General features: G+C 38.8%; 1 protein-coding gene across 3 annotated transcripts in view; it reads left to right on the top strand.

Moving 5' to 3' along the window:
* LOC124136039 (suppressor of tumorigenicity 7 protein homolog) overlaps positions 1–21251 on the top strand; it is a 74599-nt gene that overhangs the window by 43140 nt on the left and 10208 nt on the right. For all 3 annotated transcript variants that reach the window (XM_046501794.2, XM_046501797.2, XM_046501796.2), the window contains exons 4-11: positions 2976–3146; positions 4341–4419; positions 14488–14542; positions 15047–15146; positions 16287–16384; positions 16866–16977; positions 17680–17752; positions 20889–20991. In XM_046501794.2, the coding sequence (XP_046357750.1) occupies positions 2976–3146; positions 4341–4419; positions 14488–14542; positions 15047–15146; positions 16287–16384; positions 16866–16977; positions 17680–17752; positions 20889–20991 (791 nt within the window). The remainder of the gene's footprint in view (positions 1–2975; positions 3147–4340; positions 4420–14487; positions 14543–15046; positions 15147–16286; positions 16385–16865; positions 16978–17679; positions 17753–20888; positions 20992–21251) is intronic.

Here is a 21251-nt window from a genome sequence, read left to right as displayed (position 1 = left end):
ATCACATCACTTTGAACAGTATTTCAGTTGTATCACAGTGTGTCAGCTCAGAAAGTCCGAAGTGAATCCCACAAGGACAGGTATGGTGCTGACACACCTAGGAATGTTTTGAGGGAGGATCTGGGATTCAAACACATATTCACTGGTTTCTTGCACATCTAAGGGACGCAACTCTGCACTGTGAATTGTGCTGCCTTAGAAGAAAGAGCCGTCTGTGCCACCATCACATGCTAAGGGAGCACACCTCACCAATCCCAATAGTGCCAATACCGCCTCTTAACTTGGAACAATATAGGGACCCTGCCTGGAAATGGGATTAAAAATAAGGGTTGAGTGGGTTAAAACATAGAATGGTGGGATTTGGGGGTTGTTGTTTTTTCTGTTGTCAACATGCTCCATGACCTTAAATATACTGCTAAATGAATTTGAGAGAGTCCCTGTTCTTATTTTGGCTGATTTTGCATGGGGGCAATGGTAACAACTTCGGAGGAGGCGGCGGCGGAGGTGGTTATCAAGGGCCAGTCCTCTGAGGCGCCACTATTAACTGTGCAGAGTTGCGTCCCTTGGGCACACCAGAAACCTATGGTTTGGGGTTTGAATCCCAGTTTGTCAGCACCATACTTGTGCTCATGGGTTTCACCAAATGTCTGAGACTTGCTCACCTCCCACATCAATCTGACACACCGTGATATACACCCCAACACTAAACCCAACGAACTCACTCAAATTGCATGCATATATGACATGTGGAAATATAAATAATTATTTCTGTTAGGGAGAAGGTGGCGAGATACAATGAGTTCTGGGAATTGTATTGATTAACTCAATTGACATGAATGTGATGCCATTCTTAATGGTTTATTCATTTATTCAGATGTAGATATATGATTGACAAATACAGAATATTTACTTACACACAACCCTCGTATGTCTGTTTGACTGCCATTTACTTGAGTTGTTGATTATATTGCCGTATCCTTGACATTCTAGTGTAAAGACAACAAACTGTCATTTCTCATCTACTGATGCCACCATAATTCAATAGAAATATTTGATGCTTTCAATGAATGTTTGGCCAAGCCCATTGCATATTTGTAGCAAGGGTTGCCACTTTATCATAATTGATATTTGGCAGTTTGAGAAATATTCAAGGGTTGATTTAACTGCTGGCCTGCTGGCCCAAGGCCAGTTAAGATTACAAAGGGCGAGCTGAAACATAACGTAGATGGCCCGTCTGGCTATCCTAAATTTCACCCCTTCTCATGTATGTTTAATTTTTTTTATTTGACACTGCTCAATAATCATGTAATGTTGGTGACAAAGAAAATATTTAGGGGGGATGAGATCGTATGAATGGTAAACTTTTGGAAAGATGTATCAAGATCATCTCGGTAGAATGACACAACCAGGCGGCCATTTGGTAATGTTGTGTACAACATCTTTATTTGCTCATAAATCACCTCGGATTGAGCAAAACGGAAGCCATGATTTAATCTCAAGAGTGCAGGAAAAGGCGTTTCAGGGGTGAACAGTTTTCTGAGCCCTGCAAGGTGGCTACGTGACCCCAGGTTTCGGCCACTTCGTGGCCTTCACCATTTAGTTGTAGGCCTCTTAGTTTGGAGAAGAGCCAGTAACTTTTAGAAGGAGCAAGCTCTGCTGACTACATACAAATTTGGTGTTAAATCTACCCGTGACATTGTTTGTGAGACACTATGTATACCGGTACTGCTCCACATTTGCTAAAATCGTCTTCTTCAGTCAAAGGTGTGGTCTTTGCAAATGTTGAGTAGTATATGTTCCCTGTTCTCTCCCCTCCCCCCCCCCCCCCCCTGTCATGGAGTTCCTGAGGCCTAGATTTTTAAGGCTTCATCAGGGAAGTAAGAAATGTGGACTGTCATGTAATAAGCGGAGACCATGTTATCACTGGCTATCAGATTTGTAATTTTTCGCATTTAATTGTTTCAAGTGTCATATTGTCAAAGCTACTCAGAGAATTTGTGTTTGTGAGTGTCATGGTAAAATACAGTTGCCTGGAATCTAGCATCAAAGCTGATAATGAAGCAAGAGTAGTTTTCAGGAAATCAATATTTGGTGATGTATCTTGTAACATATGGTTTTACACATCAAGTGATATGCCATTTTGGTTCATCACAACTTCCAGTTTAGATACTGTAGCCAAGACATAAAATGTGGTTTCAAGGGATGTTAGTTGTCTTCATTTGTGATCCTCATCTTTCATTTCCAATATGATTTTGTTTGAAGACTTCAGAAAAACATGTTAGTTTACGTTTCTTTTGCGATTTACTTTTTTTCATAAATAATTCAAAGAATTACACAACCATGCAGTGCCTTTATTTGTGATTTGATTGCATAATTTAAGAATGATGGTGTGCAATGAAGTATTCTATGTCTATTGGAAAAGTTTAATGTTTAAAATCCATATTTAGCTGATATTTGAATTTTTGAAATTTAAATTAAAAAAGTAGATAAAAAAAAATGCCTTTTAAATCTTCCTGTTAACTAACAAAAATCAATCGCCTGGTAAATAAGAATTTACAGTATGGCTTGTCTCTGGCGTGGATATTTTTCTTCTCATCAAACAAACATTGTTATTCTTGAACTTCAGTGTGTGCCTGAATGAAATACATGAATATCTGTTTTATTGATAACAGCAGATTCCTTTGAAATGTTCCAATATCATCATGAGATGCTTTGATCAACTCTTGAATAATCATTTCGTTCATTCCCTGTCTTTTGTATTCTGGATCGTTATGTTTTGATTTTCCAGACCCTTCCTTGCTCAGTGCTAGATGTAGCTTTCAACATTTTAGCCATGTTTATGAGATTTTTGGCGGCATGTTTCGATAGGGGATGTTAAGTGCCAGGTCACGTAGGTTGATATCAGCCAATATTTACATCAGAATGGCGTAATCAATATTCTGCATGCGATGGCTAACCTTGCCTCTTATTTCCAGAATGCAAAGTTTGGCGGAATCCCCTCAACCTATTCCGTGGATCGGAGTACCAGCGTTTTATTTGGGCAACAAATAAAGATCCGTTGACATATTATGACATGAATCTCTCTGCACAAGATCATCAGACTTTTTTCACGTGTGAATATGATGCTGGAAAACCAGAATATGAAAGTAAGTAAAGTTGAGAAGGATCAGTGGCTGCTTGTTTGTGTTAAAATATTAGTATTGAGAAATATGCAAAAGTAACAGTTCATATTGCTTTTTCTCTTACCGTATTCGACGTAATAAGCGCCCAGGGCGCTCCCAAAATTAGAAATAGGGGGCTCTTAAAAAAATATTATTTTGGTGGAAAAAAACAGAGTTGAAAGATAAATTTCGTGGTTTATGCTGACAGCCTGAAATGTTAATATACGACATATATATTTTTCCAGAATTTAATTCCCCATATTTGAGGGTGCATATTACACACGAGTGCGTATTATACACGAATAAATAGGTCTTGTGTACATTGATCAATCGGAAGGGGTGCTAATTGGGATTGTTCATTAGCCAATATATTAGCAAATATCGCCGTGGGTGCTTATTAGAGCGGGGCGCTTATTACGTCGAATACGGTACTTGTTTTGGCATGTCTTTCATATACTGATGAAGGAAAAAAAGGAACAGCTGTAAAAGATATATGCTGGTCTTAAGAGGCGACGTAATGGGTTATACTTGGGGCGTTGATGGCATGTCATTGTATGCAACATGGATGGTTGCTCACAATATCGATCAGGGGCACGGGTGGCCCAGTCGTCTAAGGCGCCGCGATTCTCTGTGCAGAGTTGCATCCCTTTGGCACTCCAGAAACCTATGATTGTGGATTCGAATCCCGGTTCGCCCCGATTATGTTTCTAGATTTGTCAGCACCATACCCGTGCTCGTGGGTTTCACCAAAGTGTTAAACGTCTGAGACCTGCATCACTTTGGGCTTTCCTCCCACATTAAGCTGACACGCTGCGATATAACTGGAATAATGTTAAAAGCGGCATTAAACCTAACTCACTCACTCACTCACTCACTCACAATATCGATCAATGGATTGTTTGGTCAGTGGGTTAGCTAGAATATTGCTGATATTATACAACAAACACATTATGCACATGCACACGCACACGCATATCGCTATATAAATGAAATAATCTTGAATGCAATGTTAGACCCCATTTCACCTCCCCTCAAGGAAAAATAGAGATTTTTGAATATCATTTCACTATAGAGGAGCAACAATCTTGAATGCAGTTTTATACCCGTTTTACCTCACCAGCTCCCCTTGTTTTGAACACTGGTGACTATCAGCCAACTTGTTTATGTTTGTGTGTTTAGTCATGCAGATGGCATGGAGGGAGCGGAATCCACAGTCGAGGATAAAAGCTGCGCACGAATCTCTGGAGAAAAACTCTGAGTAAGTACATCTACTGGTTGCCGTCTCTGATATCTGTTTCGGATTCTGCTCCGTGAAGATGCGGGTTAGAATTGGTCTTCCACTTGCGTAACAGGCGACCAACAGGATCGGGTGGTCAGGCTCACTGACGTGGTTGATGCATGTCATTGTTTCCCAATAGCATCGATTGATGCTCATGATGGCGATCATTGGATTGTCTGGTCCAGACTTGATTATTTATAGACCATCATTATGAAACTGGAATTTTTCTGAGTGCAGCTTTAAACACCAAACAATTAAAGAAACAAACTAACTTTGGCATTACAATTTTTTTTATACTATTGGGCAAGTGTTTGGAGAGACAATGAACGAAAACATATACTGGCTTCCATGACAGACTATGTCCCTACTATACCATGTATGTTGTAGCAGTTCATGGAAATCAAGATTTGGCCGTTTACAGTGTATGACCTGGCTGATATTGTGTCATTATTTATGTTGGCAAGAATTGTTGCTCATGCTATCAATCACTGGTTTGTCTGGTCCAAGTCCTATTTTTATCATTAGAATTTTCATATTGCCGACTGATGCGTAAAACAACATTCAATTGCTTTTTCAGACAATGTGTGTGGTTGACATAAGAAAGAAAGGATATTGCTGGCATATTGCTGGCATATTGCTGGCATATTGCTGGAATATTGCTAAAAGTGGCGTAAAACCTTACTCACTCACTCACTCATGATACATACAGGAACTCAACTGCAATGAATAATGCATGAACAAGCTGCCATGTCTCACTTCTAGTTAATCAGACATGTATAGTGTTGTGAATTTTGGCGCCATGTTGCACTTAGGGCAGGACATGAAGAGACACAAATTAGAAGTCACCTGAAACGGTATTTTATGCAGAATTGTTTAAACGAATATCTAATCAATGGTGTAACAATACCCAATAGACCAAGGGTGTAAAAATATATTGAATATCCCAAGAAAACTATCAATCCCCAATGGGAATGGTTAAAATGATCTGGAGGCCTGGTCAGCTGGAATGGGTGGCTTCTGTGAAGCTTTGATGCTATTCAGCTCAGTTAAGTTTTTTGCTGGGAGGGAATAGTGGGGAACTATCATTGGACCTTTTATAACCTGGCTGCGTGTTATTGTCGTTATTTGTGGGTGTTGCTGCAGGAGTGTTGCAAAATTGTATTGTGATTACTTCCTGGTTGTTGCTGTTTCGAAACAATCCCAATTTCAGTTATGCATATTTTGTATTTCATTCTGATTACTTTATTTTGAATGCTCACAGATGCACACCATACATTTATTCACAAGCGCCCCCCTCCCCCCACCACCGCCACACCTCCCCCCCCCCCCCCCCCCTCCCTTAGATTCATTCTCCCTCAAACCCAACCACCCATCCCCCCCCACAACCGACAACCTCATCAACTGCCAATCCACCCGACACAACTCACTAACTCACCAACCCTCTCACATACTCACTCACTTGCTCGCTCACCAACTCACTCTCACTCAAACTCTAATACTCTTAACATATTTCCTTGTGTCTTGAAAAGAGGTTTGCTTCCCCAGTTAGCACTCTGATAAATAAGAAACACTGTCATTATGTACAGAAATTCCCTCAATCATATGGATTAATATCAAATATGTACATCTTCATAGGCAAAACATTTTCTAGTGTGTCAAGAAGCACCAGCTCTGACATTAGCTCTGACATTAGCTCTGACACTAGCTCTACACTAGCTCTGACACTAGCTCTGACACTAGCTCTGACACTAGCTCTGACACTAGCTCTGACACTAGCTCTACACTAGCTCTGACACTAGATCTACACTAGCTCTGACACTAGCTCTGACACTAGATCTACACTAGCTCTGACACTAGATCTACACTAGCTCTACACTAGATCTGACACTAGATCTACACTAGCTCTGACACTATATCTACACTAGCTCTGACACTAGCTCTGACACTAGATCTACACTAGCTCTGACACTAGATCTACACTAGCTCTGACACTAGCTCTACACTAGATCTACACTAGCTCTGACACTAGCTCTGACACTATGGTTCTCTGTCTCCGCCACACTGGAACATTTATTGTGACCATGATCTGTATGTTCAGGTCCTAGTTTATAGATGGTGACAGTGCCACCAGTCAGTTCCCACTTCACAGTATCTAAGTGTTTGTAGGTGAAGACACAAGCTAACAAAATAATTGCCGAACCACATTCCTCACAAATTGCATCAAGCATTGTGGTATTTTGAGCCCAAAGCACCATCACGATTACTACCCTGTATGAAGGATGTCACTTTCCCTCATTTGTCGTCTAAAATAGATGGCCCTCTATCCAACCAACAGTGCCAATAACTACTCGGAACTGCGTGTAATTGACAGACAAAAGACTTGTATTGATTCGAAGTCCATGACTTTGAGCTCTCGTCAGAACTTTCTAAACTTAATCCTCATGTGTTGACGTCACAAACTTCATCAGACAAAACATACATCAAAACAGGAAAAGAAAGAAAAATCACTATGTCTGGAATAATCACAGCAGCCTACTTAATTAATGAGTCAGACGGGATGGAAATATTTGTCTAGTTGTGACTAAACTGATGAAAGCTATCGGGTGATACGGTGCTGTATACATTAAAGATGTGACAGGAAATTCAACAGACATGTCTGGGGAAGACGTCAGCAGGAAGCGTGAGTCTGTTGGGAAGATGAATCTATGTGTCTAGGTCTCACTTTGGTGTTTAGCTTCTCACAAACGGAACAGACGAACATCGTGGAATTATGCTTTCTATCCAGGTCAATTCAATTCAGAAGCAGTTGCAATTCGGTGTGGATGACAGACTGGATGGCGTTTTGTTGAATGTGTTTGTAGGACCCATGACAGGCAATGAAGTTTGTCATTCCAAGTATGGAGTAGCTTTTCGTATATTTTATGGTTGATTATGAATGTTCTTAAAAACATATTCATAACTGTCCTTGTACCCAATCAGCATGGATCGTTGCTAACACTCTTGACTCTGGTCTTGTCTATACTTGGTTGATTACTGTGTGTCATTAAAGTCCGCCCAGAACAAAATTATCCACACCAATGTGGACTATTATCTCCCCAATCAGGTATCAAATCTTCTCAAATCATAGGTATCAAATAATCACAAATCATGGGTATCAAATATTTCAAAAGCTTTGGTATCGATCTCGGGGTAAAGTCTTTCCAACGCTTTGGTATCAAATCTCAAATTTCAGGTAGCAAATGTGGGTATCAATTTGGGGTATCAAACCTTCCCAGTTCTGAGATCGTTTGCATGCTCTATACATACACATACATATACATGGCAATACAATTGTAATTAGTTGATTATTTCCAATTCACAAGAGACAGTATCCAAATCGACAGCTGGATTGAGTACCAAGTTCCAATCTCCGCATATAACCAGTGATTCGTTTTCAAATTCATCAATATTATTGAATAAAGTATTGTTAAAAACAGGTTCATCTTGATTTGGCCCATAAATATTAGTCAGAGTTAACCTTATGCCCTCTATTGTGATATCTGCTGTTATATAGTTTCCATTAATATCTTGTTTAAGTTTATGGATTTTTATTTCTAAAGTATTACAAAACGAAATGGCAACTCCTCTTGCATTTGACTTGTAAGGCGCTATTATACTTTGAAGTCCCCATTCATTTCTCATTAATGTTTTGTCTTCTTTAGAAACATGAATGTCTTGTAGACATATTATAGGAAATTTCTTCTTTCGCCATAGGTTCATTACTTCGTCATGTTTCCTTTTATCTGCGAGGCCCCTGCAATTTGCTGATATTATTCTGATTTTGATATTCAGTGTTTTCCAAAATAAACAGATTCATATTGTTGTCAAGGTTGTTATTTATATCAATTATTGATTCATCACCTACTGAGTTGAATGCTTTTAATGTTAGTGGGAAAACAGATTGTATGATAACATACAATAATAATTTGTTAAAAAGTAACTGTAGTCTAGTGGATTGAGCAGCTGCCCGGAGAGAGTAAGGTCGGTGATTCAACACCCACAGTGTCATACCAAAACACTTTAAATGATGGTCTTTGTTCCCCAGAGACAGCAATGAGCAGATAAAACAAGGACTAGGTAGTCAGCTCGGAGTCAGTATACTAGACTGAGCAGGGTCTTCATGTTAAACTGTGGCATTGGTATCTCAGTGGGCTGGCTCAATAAGCTGGCATTAGTATGGACAAATATAAGCAGCCACACTCAACATGTGCATGTCCTCCATTACATAAGTGAAATTATTTTGAATGCAACGACCACATGTCACCTCACCTGATTACTCAATGTAGTCTCTTCGGCTTGCGTACCATACTAATTACTGTTAACTCACTGAACATTCATGAATTCTACTGCCGTAAAAAGAGCAAAAAAAAGCACTACCTCTCGGTTCAAATGAGGGTCGGAGCGGTCGGGTAGCCTAGTGGTTAAAGCGTTTGCCCTTTTACGCTGAAGATCCTGGTTTGATTCCCCACATGGGTACAATGTGTGAAGCCTATTTCTGGTGTCCCCCTGCCATGATGTTGCTGCAATTTTGCTAAAAGCGGCATAAATCCATACTTGAGGGTCACATGACTTCCAGAAGGAAGTACATACCAAATGACTACCAAACACTGCAAGAGGCAAACATCCGTGCTCCAAATGGCTCAAAACATCCAATATTTTGTCAAACAGCATTTAAGATGAATTATTACGAATTGTTCGTAAAAGAACTTGTCTACACCCTGATTTAAAAATTCTTTGTTTAGAATGGACCCAAAGTAGTCAAAATATTTTGAAGACCTGAAGAAAAAAAATACAATGCCTAATTTTCCTGAAATAGTCCCAAGTGGACTCTTGTGTTTGTGATGAATTGAGACAGTTCTATACTGTTGGATATCAGGTGCCGACTTCCTTTTCCTGTTTTACATGTTTCCAATGACATCACATAGCATCCTGCCACACAGCCTCATTTTCCTAATGGCGCTGTACCAGTATTGTGGGAAAAGAGTTTTCTTGTCATCGTAATGAGAATAATGTGGTTGTCTTCCTGGTGCTCTTTAATTGGAAATGTCCCAGAGAAAAATATCAAATATCAATTACTGATACAATAGACACAGTATTTTAAACAAGTCAGTGATTTTAACTGGTTAATGATTCCTATTATTGTAGCATGGTATGTATTTTTGTCATGGGAATGAGGTGTGGGTAGCCAGATACTATTACTTGGACAACTTCTTATGGATAGTTGACAGTGAAGAGGACTTCTGTTGAAAATCTGAAGATTTCATCGTGTGATGAAAGCCAGAATGCAAGATAGTTGACTATGATGTAATAGAGATAGTATTCTTTGAATTATTAACTATTTTTTTATCTTTGTCAATTTCTTTAACTATATATGCAGTCTGTTTTTAGTCACATGTCTGAAGCCCGAGCTTAGTGATATTTCTTCTGGTCAGCTGAAACCAGTCCATAAACTAGAACTAAAATATACTGTGAATAATGCTAAAATACAAGTTTCGTCCAGTAGGCTCAAACGTTTTTGGCACAGACTATGTCTTGACAAAGACTTTCTTTAAGTACCAGTGATAACAACAACAATATTTAAATGAAGGTTTTGCAAATATTTTGAAGGTGTAAATTTCATAATTCTTTTGATCTTCCTATTTGGTATCAAACAGTATTCGGAGACACATCATATAACTTTGGTTGATTGCATACCATTGTAACCGAACTCAATTGTCTGCTCCAGACTCAATTATTTAAAGGCGGCGGTCATTTAGCTGGAGTATTGCTGAGTGTGATGTTAAACAACAAATAAACGAACAATGTTCTCTGTGTACGTTGAAAGGTCTGCTCGTACTTTACAGATATTAAACTCTGGTCCCTCACTCACTCACTCCAGGCTAATGAGAAAAGAGGAAAAGAGGTCCCCTTAGCATTGTAGACATCAATCCTTCTCTTCGTCCAACATTGTAAAGGCTTAAGCAAAACATGACAAAGAATGAAAATTGACATTAACATTTAATTGTACAAAAATTTAACCTCATGATCTCTGAATGTCAAATTCTATTGAATATTGTTTGTTTGACAAACCATTTGCTCTATTGAAAATATAGATCCTGTTTCTTGTCTATGCACCTCCTACTCAGAAACCTAACGACCTTCTGCTGCCCTGACAAGGAAAAACAAGGATAGATCTCTTCCAAATTAAGAAACAATTTCAAAACTTCTCACAAAAACTCCAACACAGATGCCAATCTATCAACAGACCATTTCACCCAACAAAACCCACTTCTTTATAAATGACTCCAATCTGAATCCTTTTCCTTCAAATGACAAAAAACGGGTAATTCTATAACTTTATAGACCCAAAATAACCTGCCGTCTAATTGTGTAGCACGACTTATGTAGGACTTCATTGCGTGTATGTGGAGGATCACCTACTTCATCCCACTACGTCAGACAGGAGTTGGTATGGGTACAGGGAGTATTTATAGCTCCGTATTGATTGACCTGTGTCCCCAGACGCCATTACTAATACAACAGTTGCATCACCAGCCGTGACGTCTCGTGTCCGGGTTGCACGTAAATAACTGTACCTCATCTTTGGACCCTACAACGTGGATCTTGATTGTGATTTAAAGGGAAGCCATTTTCTATGTGACCCTCCAGAATGGAAGTGATTATTGATTTTGGCTATAGCCTGTTTTAATATCTGTAATCAACTCGCCAAGTTGCCTTGTAGTTATGGCAGGAAAACTTGGCCGCCTTCTTCAACTAAGTGAACATCTCCGTCTCAAGTGACCATCTCCATTGTCTGGTGGATACAGTGTCTGCCTGGAGAGAAGACTCTGTGGTTTGATTCCTGGTCACGTCATACCAATAGATTTTAAAAGATGGTTGTAGTTGTTACTCTGCTTGGCATTAAGGGGACTCTCTGAATGGTGTGTCCATGTTAAAAGTGGGGATTGATCTCCAGGAGCAAGCACTATGAAAAAAGGGACATTAGTCCAGAGTAGTATAAAGAATTATCATGCAAAGTCACAATCATGTCTAATAAAGGCATGTTTTTATGGTGTTTGTGTTTGTATGATCCAAAGTTTGATTAATACAAGTCAAACAAGATGTTTCAAGATTTCTACGTCAGCATCCTTTGTGACTGAGCTGTTCATGGTATGGTCCTCAGTCCTGCAACGTTTATAAACACAATTCCCCTTACCTGTTTCCCAGTCCTCTCTAGACCGCCTCCATGGTCTAGTGGTAGAGCGTCTGTGGTAAGTGCAATAATCTTGGACGTGGCGTTAAACCCCATTTCACATCTCCTCACCTCCACTCCTCTAATTTTCATTTAAAAGAAGTCAAATCACTATTACCGTCATTATCAAACCAGATATATGAATTCATACATACTTGGCCCTCTCTTTAGATGTCTTGCACAACATTTTCACAGGAAATTGGGTCCATGCCCTGGCTGTATTCAAACTACTGTATTCGACGCAATAAGCGCCCAGGGCGCTCTCAAAATTAGAAATAGGAGACTCTTATTAGAATAATTATTAGTAAAAAAAAACAGAGTTGAGAGATCGTAAATTCCATGGTTAATGCTGACAGCCTGAAATGATACAAAAGAAAAGTCTCATAATATCAACTAAAAAAACATACAAGATTTAATCAGTGAACTGTCTTCTTGTGCTGTTTGGGGGCGCCGGTGGTCCAGTCGTCTAAAGCGCTGTGATTCCATGTGCAAAATTGCGTCCCATGGGCACGCAAGAAACATAAGATTGTGAGTTCAAATCGCAGTTCGCCCCGATTACATTTCTAGCTTTGTCAGCACCATACCCAAGCTCGTGTGTTTCACTGAAGTGGTAAACGTCTGAGACCTGCATCACTTCGGGCGTTCCTCTCGCATTTAGCTGACACGCTGCGATATATGACTGTAATACTGTTAAAAGCGTTAAACCCAACGCACTCTTATGCTGTTTACCATGTGAATGAATGAAAGGACAGAATGGTTGATTTATCAAGGCAAACTAGTTTACAATACTAAGCAAAGTATATAAGCAGGTTATCACGATCTATCTAGCAAATCAGAGTCAACATCATATCATTGTGAGTGTTTGTTGGGTTCTTTGGGTTGGATGATACACTTCACAGGTCAGATTGTGTTAAGAAACAAAATTTTAAAGCTTCTGTTTAACTTCATTTCATGAATATTGACTGTGATTAAGTATAACAATGGGCATTTAAGCTTATTTATTAACATTATCATTATGTGTGGTTTTTTCCATGATTCCATATTATTTTTAAAAAGTTCTCAAAATATACATAGAGAGAGAGAGAGAGAGAGAGAGAGACTAACAGGATTGGTTGAAGAATGTCAACGATCCCATTTGCGTGGATCGATGCTCATGATATCAATCACTGGATTGTCTGGTCCAGACTCAATTATTTACAGACCGGCATCATTTAGCTGGAATATAGCTGAGTGCGGCGTAAAACAACAAACCAACCAACCATTAGATATGACCATGATAACCGTCATTGATAGCAATAATAAGGCCTAAAAAAGGTCATGAAATCGAATATACAGAGATTTTGTCAGTTCCAAGATAACTAAAACAGCGTGCATCAGTGCCCTTAAAAGTTCAGAGATGACGACATGTTAGTTTTCATTGCATACATTGATGGAAAAAGGGCATTTTTTGTGTATTGTACTATTTCTAACTAGCATTTCAGTGACTGTTTTGATCTTTGTTTGAATATTTTGAAAAAATAGCACTTACCTTTAAAGGTACCCGTCTGTTTTAGAAAGCTTATCTTCTATTAATTTTCATTAAAAAAAGTCATATCACCATTATTGTCATTATATAAGATAGCAACATGATAAATCACAAAGAACAAAGAAGAATGATTACCGGTAGTGGTTTATTTCATGATAAAACATTGTTCTATCATGATGTCATTTCTGGAGATTTGAATATGAGCTTGATGACGTCATATATTGGACAACGTTATTTTTGAGAGGGATGTCTAGTAAGTTGTTCCCCATAGATGTAGCTGGGCTAGGCAGATAAATGCTGTGACCGAACGATCACATCCAAGAGTGAGAGAGATATGACAATCTGTATTAACATGATTAAGAGAAAAGGTACATATATTTGAAGTAATTATTGTGAGAATATATGCAGGAAATACCAAATAACCCACCTGTTCGTAAGATGGACTTCTATTCTATTATATTCTATTCAGGGAGTCATCATTATCAAAATTTGGGTGTAAAATAATAATAAGGCCTAAAAATTTATGAAATCAAATGTTCAGAAATTTTGACAGTTCCAAGATAACTTAAACAATGTGCAATCTCAAAAGTTCAGAGATGACAATGCGTCAGTTTTCTCTTGCAGACATTGATTGAAGAAGGGCATTTTTTGTGTATTGTACTGTTTCTAACTAGCATTTCAGTGACTTTTGATCTTTGTTTGAATATTTAAGAACACACTACTACTAAAAGTATCCTTCTGTTTCAAAAACCTTTTCTTGCTATGTTTCATCAAAGGGATTATGGAAGTCTAACTTTGTACCAAAGTGGTCTTTGATTGACATAATATTGTGATTGCATCTTCGTCCAGTAGGGGGATAGCAACCATTAATGTGGGATGCTTAATAAAGTATTATCATATTTATAGCATTTATCTTCAACAATAGAAATCATTTCTTGTGATGTACTGACATCTGAGAGTGGGATGGTATGAGCTCTCTTGTTCAGGCCCTTGAAGGAGATGCCATCACGCTATGCACCCAGAGACCCCAGACTGATTGAGACAAGTTTTTCCCAAAGAAATTAATCATATTATATGAAACATGTTATATGTAACTAATGTCTGAAAATACTTCAGATGGAATCACGGGAGGTGGATGTAATTAACCTCACTGTGACAGATTGGTTCCCAAAGTAGGAAAGTTCCTTAGATTTCAGTGTTACAGAGTTTCTGAAATACTAACTGTAATAATGATAATATATTTATGTTTCAGGTGTCCCACAGCCTTGCTACTTCTAGCAGAAGAAGAATGTCAGACTGTTTTAGAGGTGAGAAACGTCATGTACAGCGTGAATGAAATATGAGAATGTCTCAATCAATTTTCTTTAAAAATTCAATGAAAGGAAACACAATTTCAACATGCCACAACTTCATGTGCTTTGTTGGTCCTAGGTTCAAATGCCAGAGTTGGTCCTAGGTTCAAATTCCAGAGTTGGTCCTAGGTTCAAATCCCAGAGTTGGTCCTAGGTTCAAATCCCAGATTACCCTAATTATGATCCTTGGTTTGTCAGTGCCAAACTCATGTTTCAACAGTAATTATCATCCAAAATGTTTAGTTTCACTGACATTTAACCGAAGTTTGTTCACTATTGCTTGAACTCTGAAAACAAATATAAATACATGGGACCCATGACTTTGTGCTAGCATGCTTTTATTTCAAAATTTCATCACAACTGCCATCACTCTTATCACTAACCTAGCACAGAATATCTCATTTTCATGAGTGTGACAGCAGTGTTAAATATCACTCACCCCTCACCTCTTGGTTCCAGAGTGAGAAGATGTTCAAGCAGGCATACAAGGCAGCAGAGACCTCCTACAGGAAGTCCCAGCAGACTCAGCACCAGAACTCCCAGCTAGAAGCATTACATCGTAAGTCACATATTGTTGCATTATGTGTCAGACATGTTGCATTATATGTGAGACATTGTTGCATTATGTGTCAGACATTGTTGCATTATGTGTCAGACATTGTTGCATTATGTGTCAGACATTGTTGCATTATATGTGAGACATTGTTGCATTGTGTCAGACATTGTTGCATTATGCGTGAGACATTGTTGCATTGTGTGTCAGACATGTTGCATTATGTGTCAGACATGTTGCATTATATGTGTCAGACATGTTGCATTATTTGTCAGACATGTTGCATTATTTGTCAGACATGTTGCATTATGTGTCAGACATTGTTGCATTATATGTGAGACATGTTGCATTGTGTGTCAGACATGTTGCATTATGTGTCAGACATTGTTGCATTGTGTTGTCAGACATTGTTGCATGATATGTCAGACATTGTTGCATTATGTGTCAGACATTGTTGCATTGTGTTGTCAGACATTGTTGCATGATATGTCAGACATTGTTGCATTATGTGTCAGACATTGTTGCATTATGTGTCAGACATTGTTGCATTATTCAGACATGTTGCATTGTTTATCAGACTTTGTTGCATTATTTGTTAGGCATTGTTGGATTATGTGTCAAACATTGTTGCATTAATTGTCACTTTTTGCAATATTTGTCAGGCATTGTTGCATTAATTGTCAGACTTTTTGCATTATTTTGTCAAGGATTGTTGCATTATGTGTCAGACAAGACTTTTTGCAATATTTGTCAGACATTGTTGCATTATTTGTAAGACATGTTGCATTATTTGTCAGACATTGTTGTATTATGTCAGACATTGTTGCATTTATTTGTCTGACATTGTTGCATTTTGTGTCAGACATTGTTTTAACTTCATGAGTCAGATATTACATTGAAAGTCAGACATTATGACATCGTGTTACATTTGTCATGCTCCATAATTATGGTCTTTTTTTCATTAGTGAGAAAAACCTGGTTGATCTTTACTATTAAATTAAGAGATATGACAAGGACCCCTTGAGTTCAATGCATAATTTTAAACAGTGATATGGGAGAGTGTGTATGGCGTCCAGCTATGTGATGTTCCTGAGGCAGTAAGAATATTCTTTCTCCTCTATATGTGTCTTCTTCTGTCTGTTGCAGGGCGAGATACCAATGTATTGGTCTATATAAAGAGGAGGCTAGCAATGTGTGCCCGCAAACTTGGGCGGACTAGAGAAGCAGTCAAAATGATGAGAGATGTAAGTAGTTGCACTAGCTGTTTTGTTGGTTCGGACATGTTTTCGAGATCTTGTGTCCTTGATATATCATGTCTCAATTTTTATTTCAATTTTGTAATGATTGGAAAACCAGGCCACTTGTCAGCTTTTGTGATTTGTTCAGCAAATATGATAGATGACAAAAATATTTGTACATTGTAATGACTTCCTGTTTTTATGTGTATTTTTTTTATATAAAATGCCTTGCTGGGGGTGTGGGAGAGGGGGGAGGAGTACAAAAGGATCTCTCGTCATAAAGAGAGGAGAAATTTCAGGATGAGATGCGCCAATCCATGTTGATAAAATATCCAAATCTTGCCTTCTCCAGAAGTAGCATCCAAATCTTGCCTTCTCCAAAAGTAGCATCTGATGTTATTCAGTACAAAATGAGTAAATTGGTGTGGCATGAGAAACATGTTTTTCTGCCCTTAACACATTTGTCCTCTCTTTGTTTCCTCTACAGCTTATGAAGGAGTTCCCTTTGATGAACTTCAACATCCACGAGAACCTAATAGAGCTGCTGTTAGAGCTCCAGGCGTACGCCGATGTTCAGGCAGTGCTGGCCAGATATGATGGTGAGTTGTGGCTGTGTGGATAGATTCTACATCCATGAGAACCTAATAGAGCTGCTGTTAGAGCTCCAGGCATACGCCGATGTTCAGGCAGTGCTGGCCAGATATGATGGTGAGTTGTAGCTGTGTGGTGTTAGCTTCTACATCCACGAGAACCTAATAGAGCTGCTGTTATGCTGTTGTTAACCGGACCACCTTGCTGACCGAGCACCTTCTGTGTAGGAGCGGTGAGGTAACCTAGTGGTTAAAGCAGTCACTCTTCACGCCGAATGCTCAGGCTCAATTCCCCAAATGGGTGCAATATAGGGGTGAAACAAAACATCGGTGCAGCGGTGCATCGTGAATTTTCATGTGACGATACACAATACGTTTTTTTCTGTATCCATACAAGCCGATACACTTGCTGATATATATTACTTACTGCTTGTTTTTGTAGTTGTTTTTGCCAGTCAGATATCGCAAAATGTGTTGTAATTAGCATTTGAAGTTCTCTACTCAAATTAGCCACAACGAATGCTAGCTTTTCCTTTTGAACCTGCTCTGAAGTATTTATTGTCAAGACATTTCCATGAGATTTGACGTCAATATGTATATCGTGATTTATGTATCGTGACACCCCTAGTATAATGAAGCCCTTCACTGGACTAATGCTGAAAGTGGCGTTGAAGCATACTCACTCACCCACTACATTTGTTGTTGTTTCAGATATCAGCCTCCCAAAGTCAGCTACTATATGTTACACAGCAGCCTTACTTAAAGCAAGAGCTGTAGCAGATAAGTACGTAGCAAGTGTCACACTCATCCCTGCTTGATGCACTCACAGCAAATTATCTTACAAAACAAAAGCGACCCGTGAGGATCTGGGGTAGAATAGGTCTTCAGCAACCCATGCTTATCGTAAAAGGCAACCATGCTTGTCGTAAGAGGCGACTAACGGGATCGGGTGGTCAGGCTCGCTGACTTGGTTAATAATTGTCATTGATCCCAATTACGTAGATCAATGCTCATGATGTCAATCACTGGATTGTCTGGTCCAGACTCGATTATTTACAGACCGCTGTCATATAGATGGAATATTGCTGAGTGCGGCGTTAAACAACAAACAAACAAACAAATACAAGAAATATTATGTGGCAGACTTCTGTACTATCTATTGATGGGTACTAAGGGATTTGTCAGGGGATCCTCAGAGGTTGATATTTGGCCCCAGGTCTATGCCAAAAGTTGGAATTAAAGTTGTCTGAATTCAGGTTTATGATTTCTTTCCCAATATCCCTGCAAGTGAACTAACTTGAAAGTATGGGTACCCACCCAATTGAGTCCTTAACTCTGTGGTGATTCTGGTTTAGATTTTGTCCCCTGCAACGGGTTTAGATATTGTCCCCAGCAACGGGTTTAGATTTTGACCCCAGCAACGGGTTTAGATTTTGTCCCCAGCAACGTATTCTGGTCTTAAAGGGGCACGTACCTAACGCAATTCCCCGGGACTGGTTGTTGCCTTTGTTATTGTTTTTTCCCAGTGAATACCCGGATGTATAGCAGAAATCTAGACTAGTTCGCGACCTCTGCTGCGCCATTCGTAAGCGCATTTGTCACTTTTATGGGTAGTAATAAGGGCGTGTGGTCACATTGATCAACAAAATGAAATACAGTTTTCGAGATAATAAGGAAATGTAGGTATCTTTGTGAGTAGCATCGGTAATGGTGACGAAGTTTTGATAAGTCACTTGCTTGGTAATTTTGCGATTTTCGTTTACACTATTTTGACTTGCAACACAAAGTATATATTTCACCTGAGCATATGCTTTTTTTAAAGTGTGTATATTTTTTTACTGTCAAATGTGTAACAAATTTATTAAACGTCTAAATATTCAGTTATTTTACAAAGTGACTGAAAAACATTTCCATCTGTATTATTATGACAACGAATTCTAAACATTTTGATGTTTAATGTCATCACCAAGAGACTGAAAATGTAACGTTGAAAAGTACATTTCTAAGTTGTTTGGCTTTTAATCCTACATAATAATCTGTTGTGATGTTTGTAGGCCCTTTTGATCGTCTTGATCAATCTGGACAGATTGTTTGGTCAAAATGACTGAAATATTTACACATTTTATAAATTGCCTGAGAGAATCACATTTTACAAATTGACGGTAATATATACACGCTTACAAAGGAAAAGACCTGTGAAGACAACGTCTATCGCGCATTGAAGAATTTCCCAACCAAGACGTAGAGAAACAAGAACGAATCGGTTCAAATGAAGGAAAACAAAATGCAGATATCATAATTACAACCTACCAAATTTATGTGTATAAGTTTTAGGCAGCTTCCTTGTTCGAGGAATGTATCCGTGAATATCCACACAAAGGAACAATATCCCACTCGTCTGCAGCTGTACAAAGAAACTTATTCGATGTCACGTGTCTCAGTAACAATCAAATATTTTAAAAGATATACCGTATATCGTTTCGGGATATTATAACCCGTGTTCGTTTCTCAACTGATCGCTTGGATTGTTTCAGGTGTTTTACATAGGTGTCAAGTCTCAATGGTCGGCTGAGAAAGCCCACGTGACAACTATTTTCATAGCGTCCACGGTTCCTAAAAAATCCATTGAGTGATAGATAACAATGATCAATCAATCAACGTATTATCAGTTAACCCTTTGAACAAAGTATGTTGTTTTTACATCGGCACTTCGCGCCATGATATGAGTGTATTCCCTTTGTTTTAGTAAACCTAGACATGTAAACACTCACTCTTGACATATCCACTGTGCAAGATAACAGTGATTAATCAATCAACGTATTTTCTGTTAATCCTTTGATGACTAGGAACGATCCGTTCATTTACAAAAAAAGTAAATCAACTGATCATTCATCTCTTGCTGGGCTGCCACGTGCATATTACATAACACACATTTCACCTCACTTCAAACCTGGATTTAGATTGAATAATTACCCCAGACACAATAAATGCCAAATGGGAACCTTTGTCAGGTAATATAAGTGGTGCTACCATTCATTAACTGAGCATCAAGTGAATGACGACAAATACATAAGTGTAGGGTTATACGAGAAAACGTGGATGACAACAAGGGAGTAGTAATCGTATTATCGACGCAAGCCGAAATCCGAAAATGCTTTCACTGCATGGATACTGTTTTTAGTATTAAACTATAACCATCTGGGGTATTTCCAAATGACGACATCCGATGAGCTCCCTTGTTCTTTTTGTCTGTTTGTTTAGGCTGAAGAAATGAATTAACATGCGCCCTTTGTCGAAATCTTTATAGATCACAGTTAACCAATCAGTGTTCAAAAATGCGTAAAACAAATATTGCCTCCAGCCTCCAAGTTTATTTAGCTGTCCTTGCAGACGGTACCCCAGTCTCTGGTCACGCTCAGTTGCGTTGCGTATCATCCGGGTACTCACGGGGGAAAAACAATAACAAAGGCAACAACCAGTCCGTTAGATCAGTGCCCCTTTAAGAAGCAACCAAATGGATCGTGTGGTCCGACTCAATGACATGGTTACCTGTGTGTCATCGTGTGTGGGATGTTGCTCACAATATCAATCACTGGATTGTCTTGTCCAGATTTGATTATTTACAGACTGCGGTCACATAGAAAGAATATTGCTGAGTTGGGTGAAACAGGAAAGGAACAAAATAGAACCTAGAGACCATATTATTGACCAGATTTACTAGAAAAAGTTAAAATGTTATCATGGCAAACTTCTGTACAATGTATTGATGGATACCCAGGGATTGTTAATAGTTTTGAGTTTGAAGCCAGTATGCTGTACACCTGAATTATTTTGGGACACAGAATTGTGTATTGGGATGAATACATGATTACATTAATCTGTTTGTCCATCTCGCCACAACCTCCACTATGTTGTTCCAGATTTTCCCCTGATATAGCCTCTAAACGAGGTCTCAGCACAGCCGAGATGACAGCAGTGGAAGCTATACACAGGGCAGTAGAGTTCAATCCACATGTTCCTAAGGTAAATAGTGCTAGCCTTACAAGAGTTGTGTCCCTTGACAATAACACCATTGCCTGCAATCCAATGACTGTCAAGGTTGATGGAGTTACGTCCCTTCTTTATCTGGATATATTCCTCTGTGTCCTTAAAGTGAAGTTCATGAGTCATCCTCGGAAGATCCCTAGTACCTTTTCCCTCATGTAAGAACAGAGGTAAATGGGTATTAGTTGGCTGCTGAGTGTTGCTGAGTTGTTGATAGTGCTGATTAATGAGTCCAGCAA

Source organism: Haliotis rufescens, unplaced genomic scaffold (genome assembly GCF_023055435.1).
Source record: "Haliotis rufescens isolate VD_foot unplaced genomic scaffold, xgHalRufe1.0.p SCAF_44, whole genome shotgun sequence".
NCBI lineage: Eukaryota > Metazoa > Mollusca > Gastropoda > Lepetellida > Haliotidae > Haliotis > Haliotis rufescens.
Note: the sequence above shows the minus strand (reverse complement) of the source record. Positions and strands in the feature narration are given on the sequence as shown.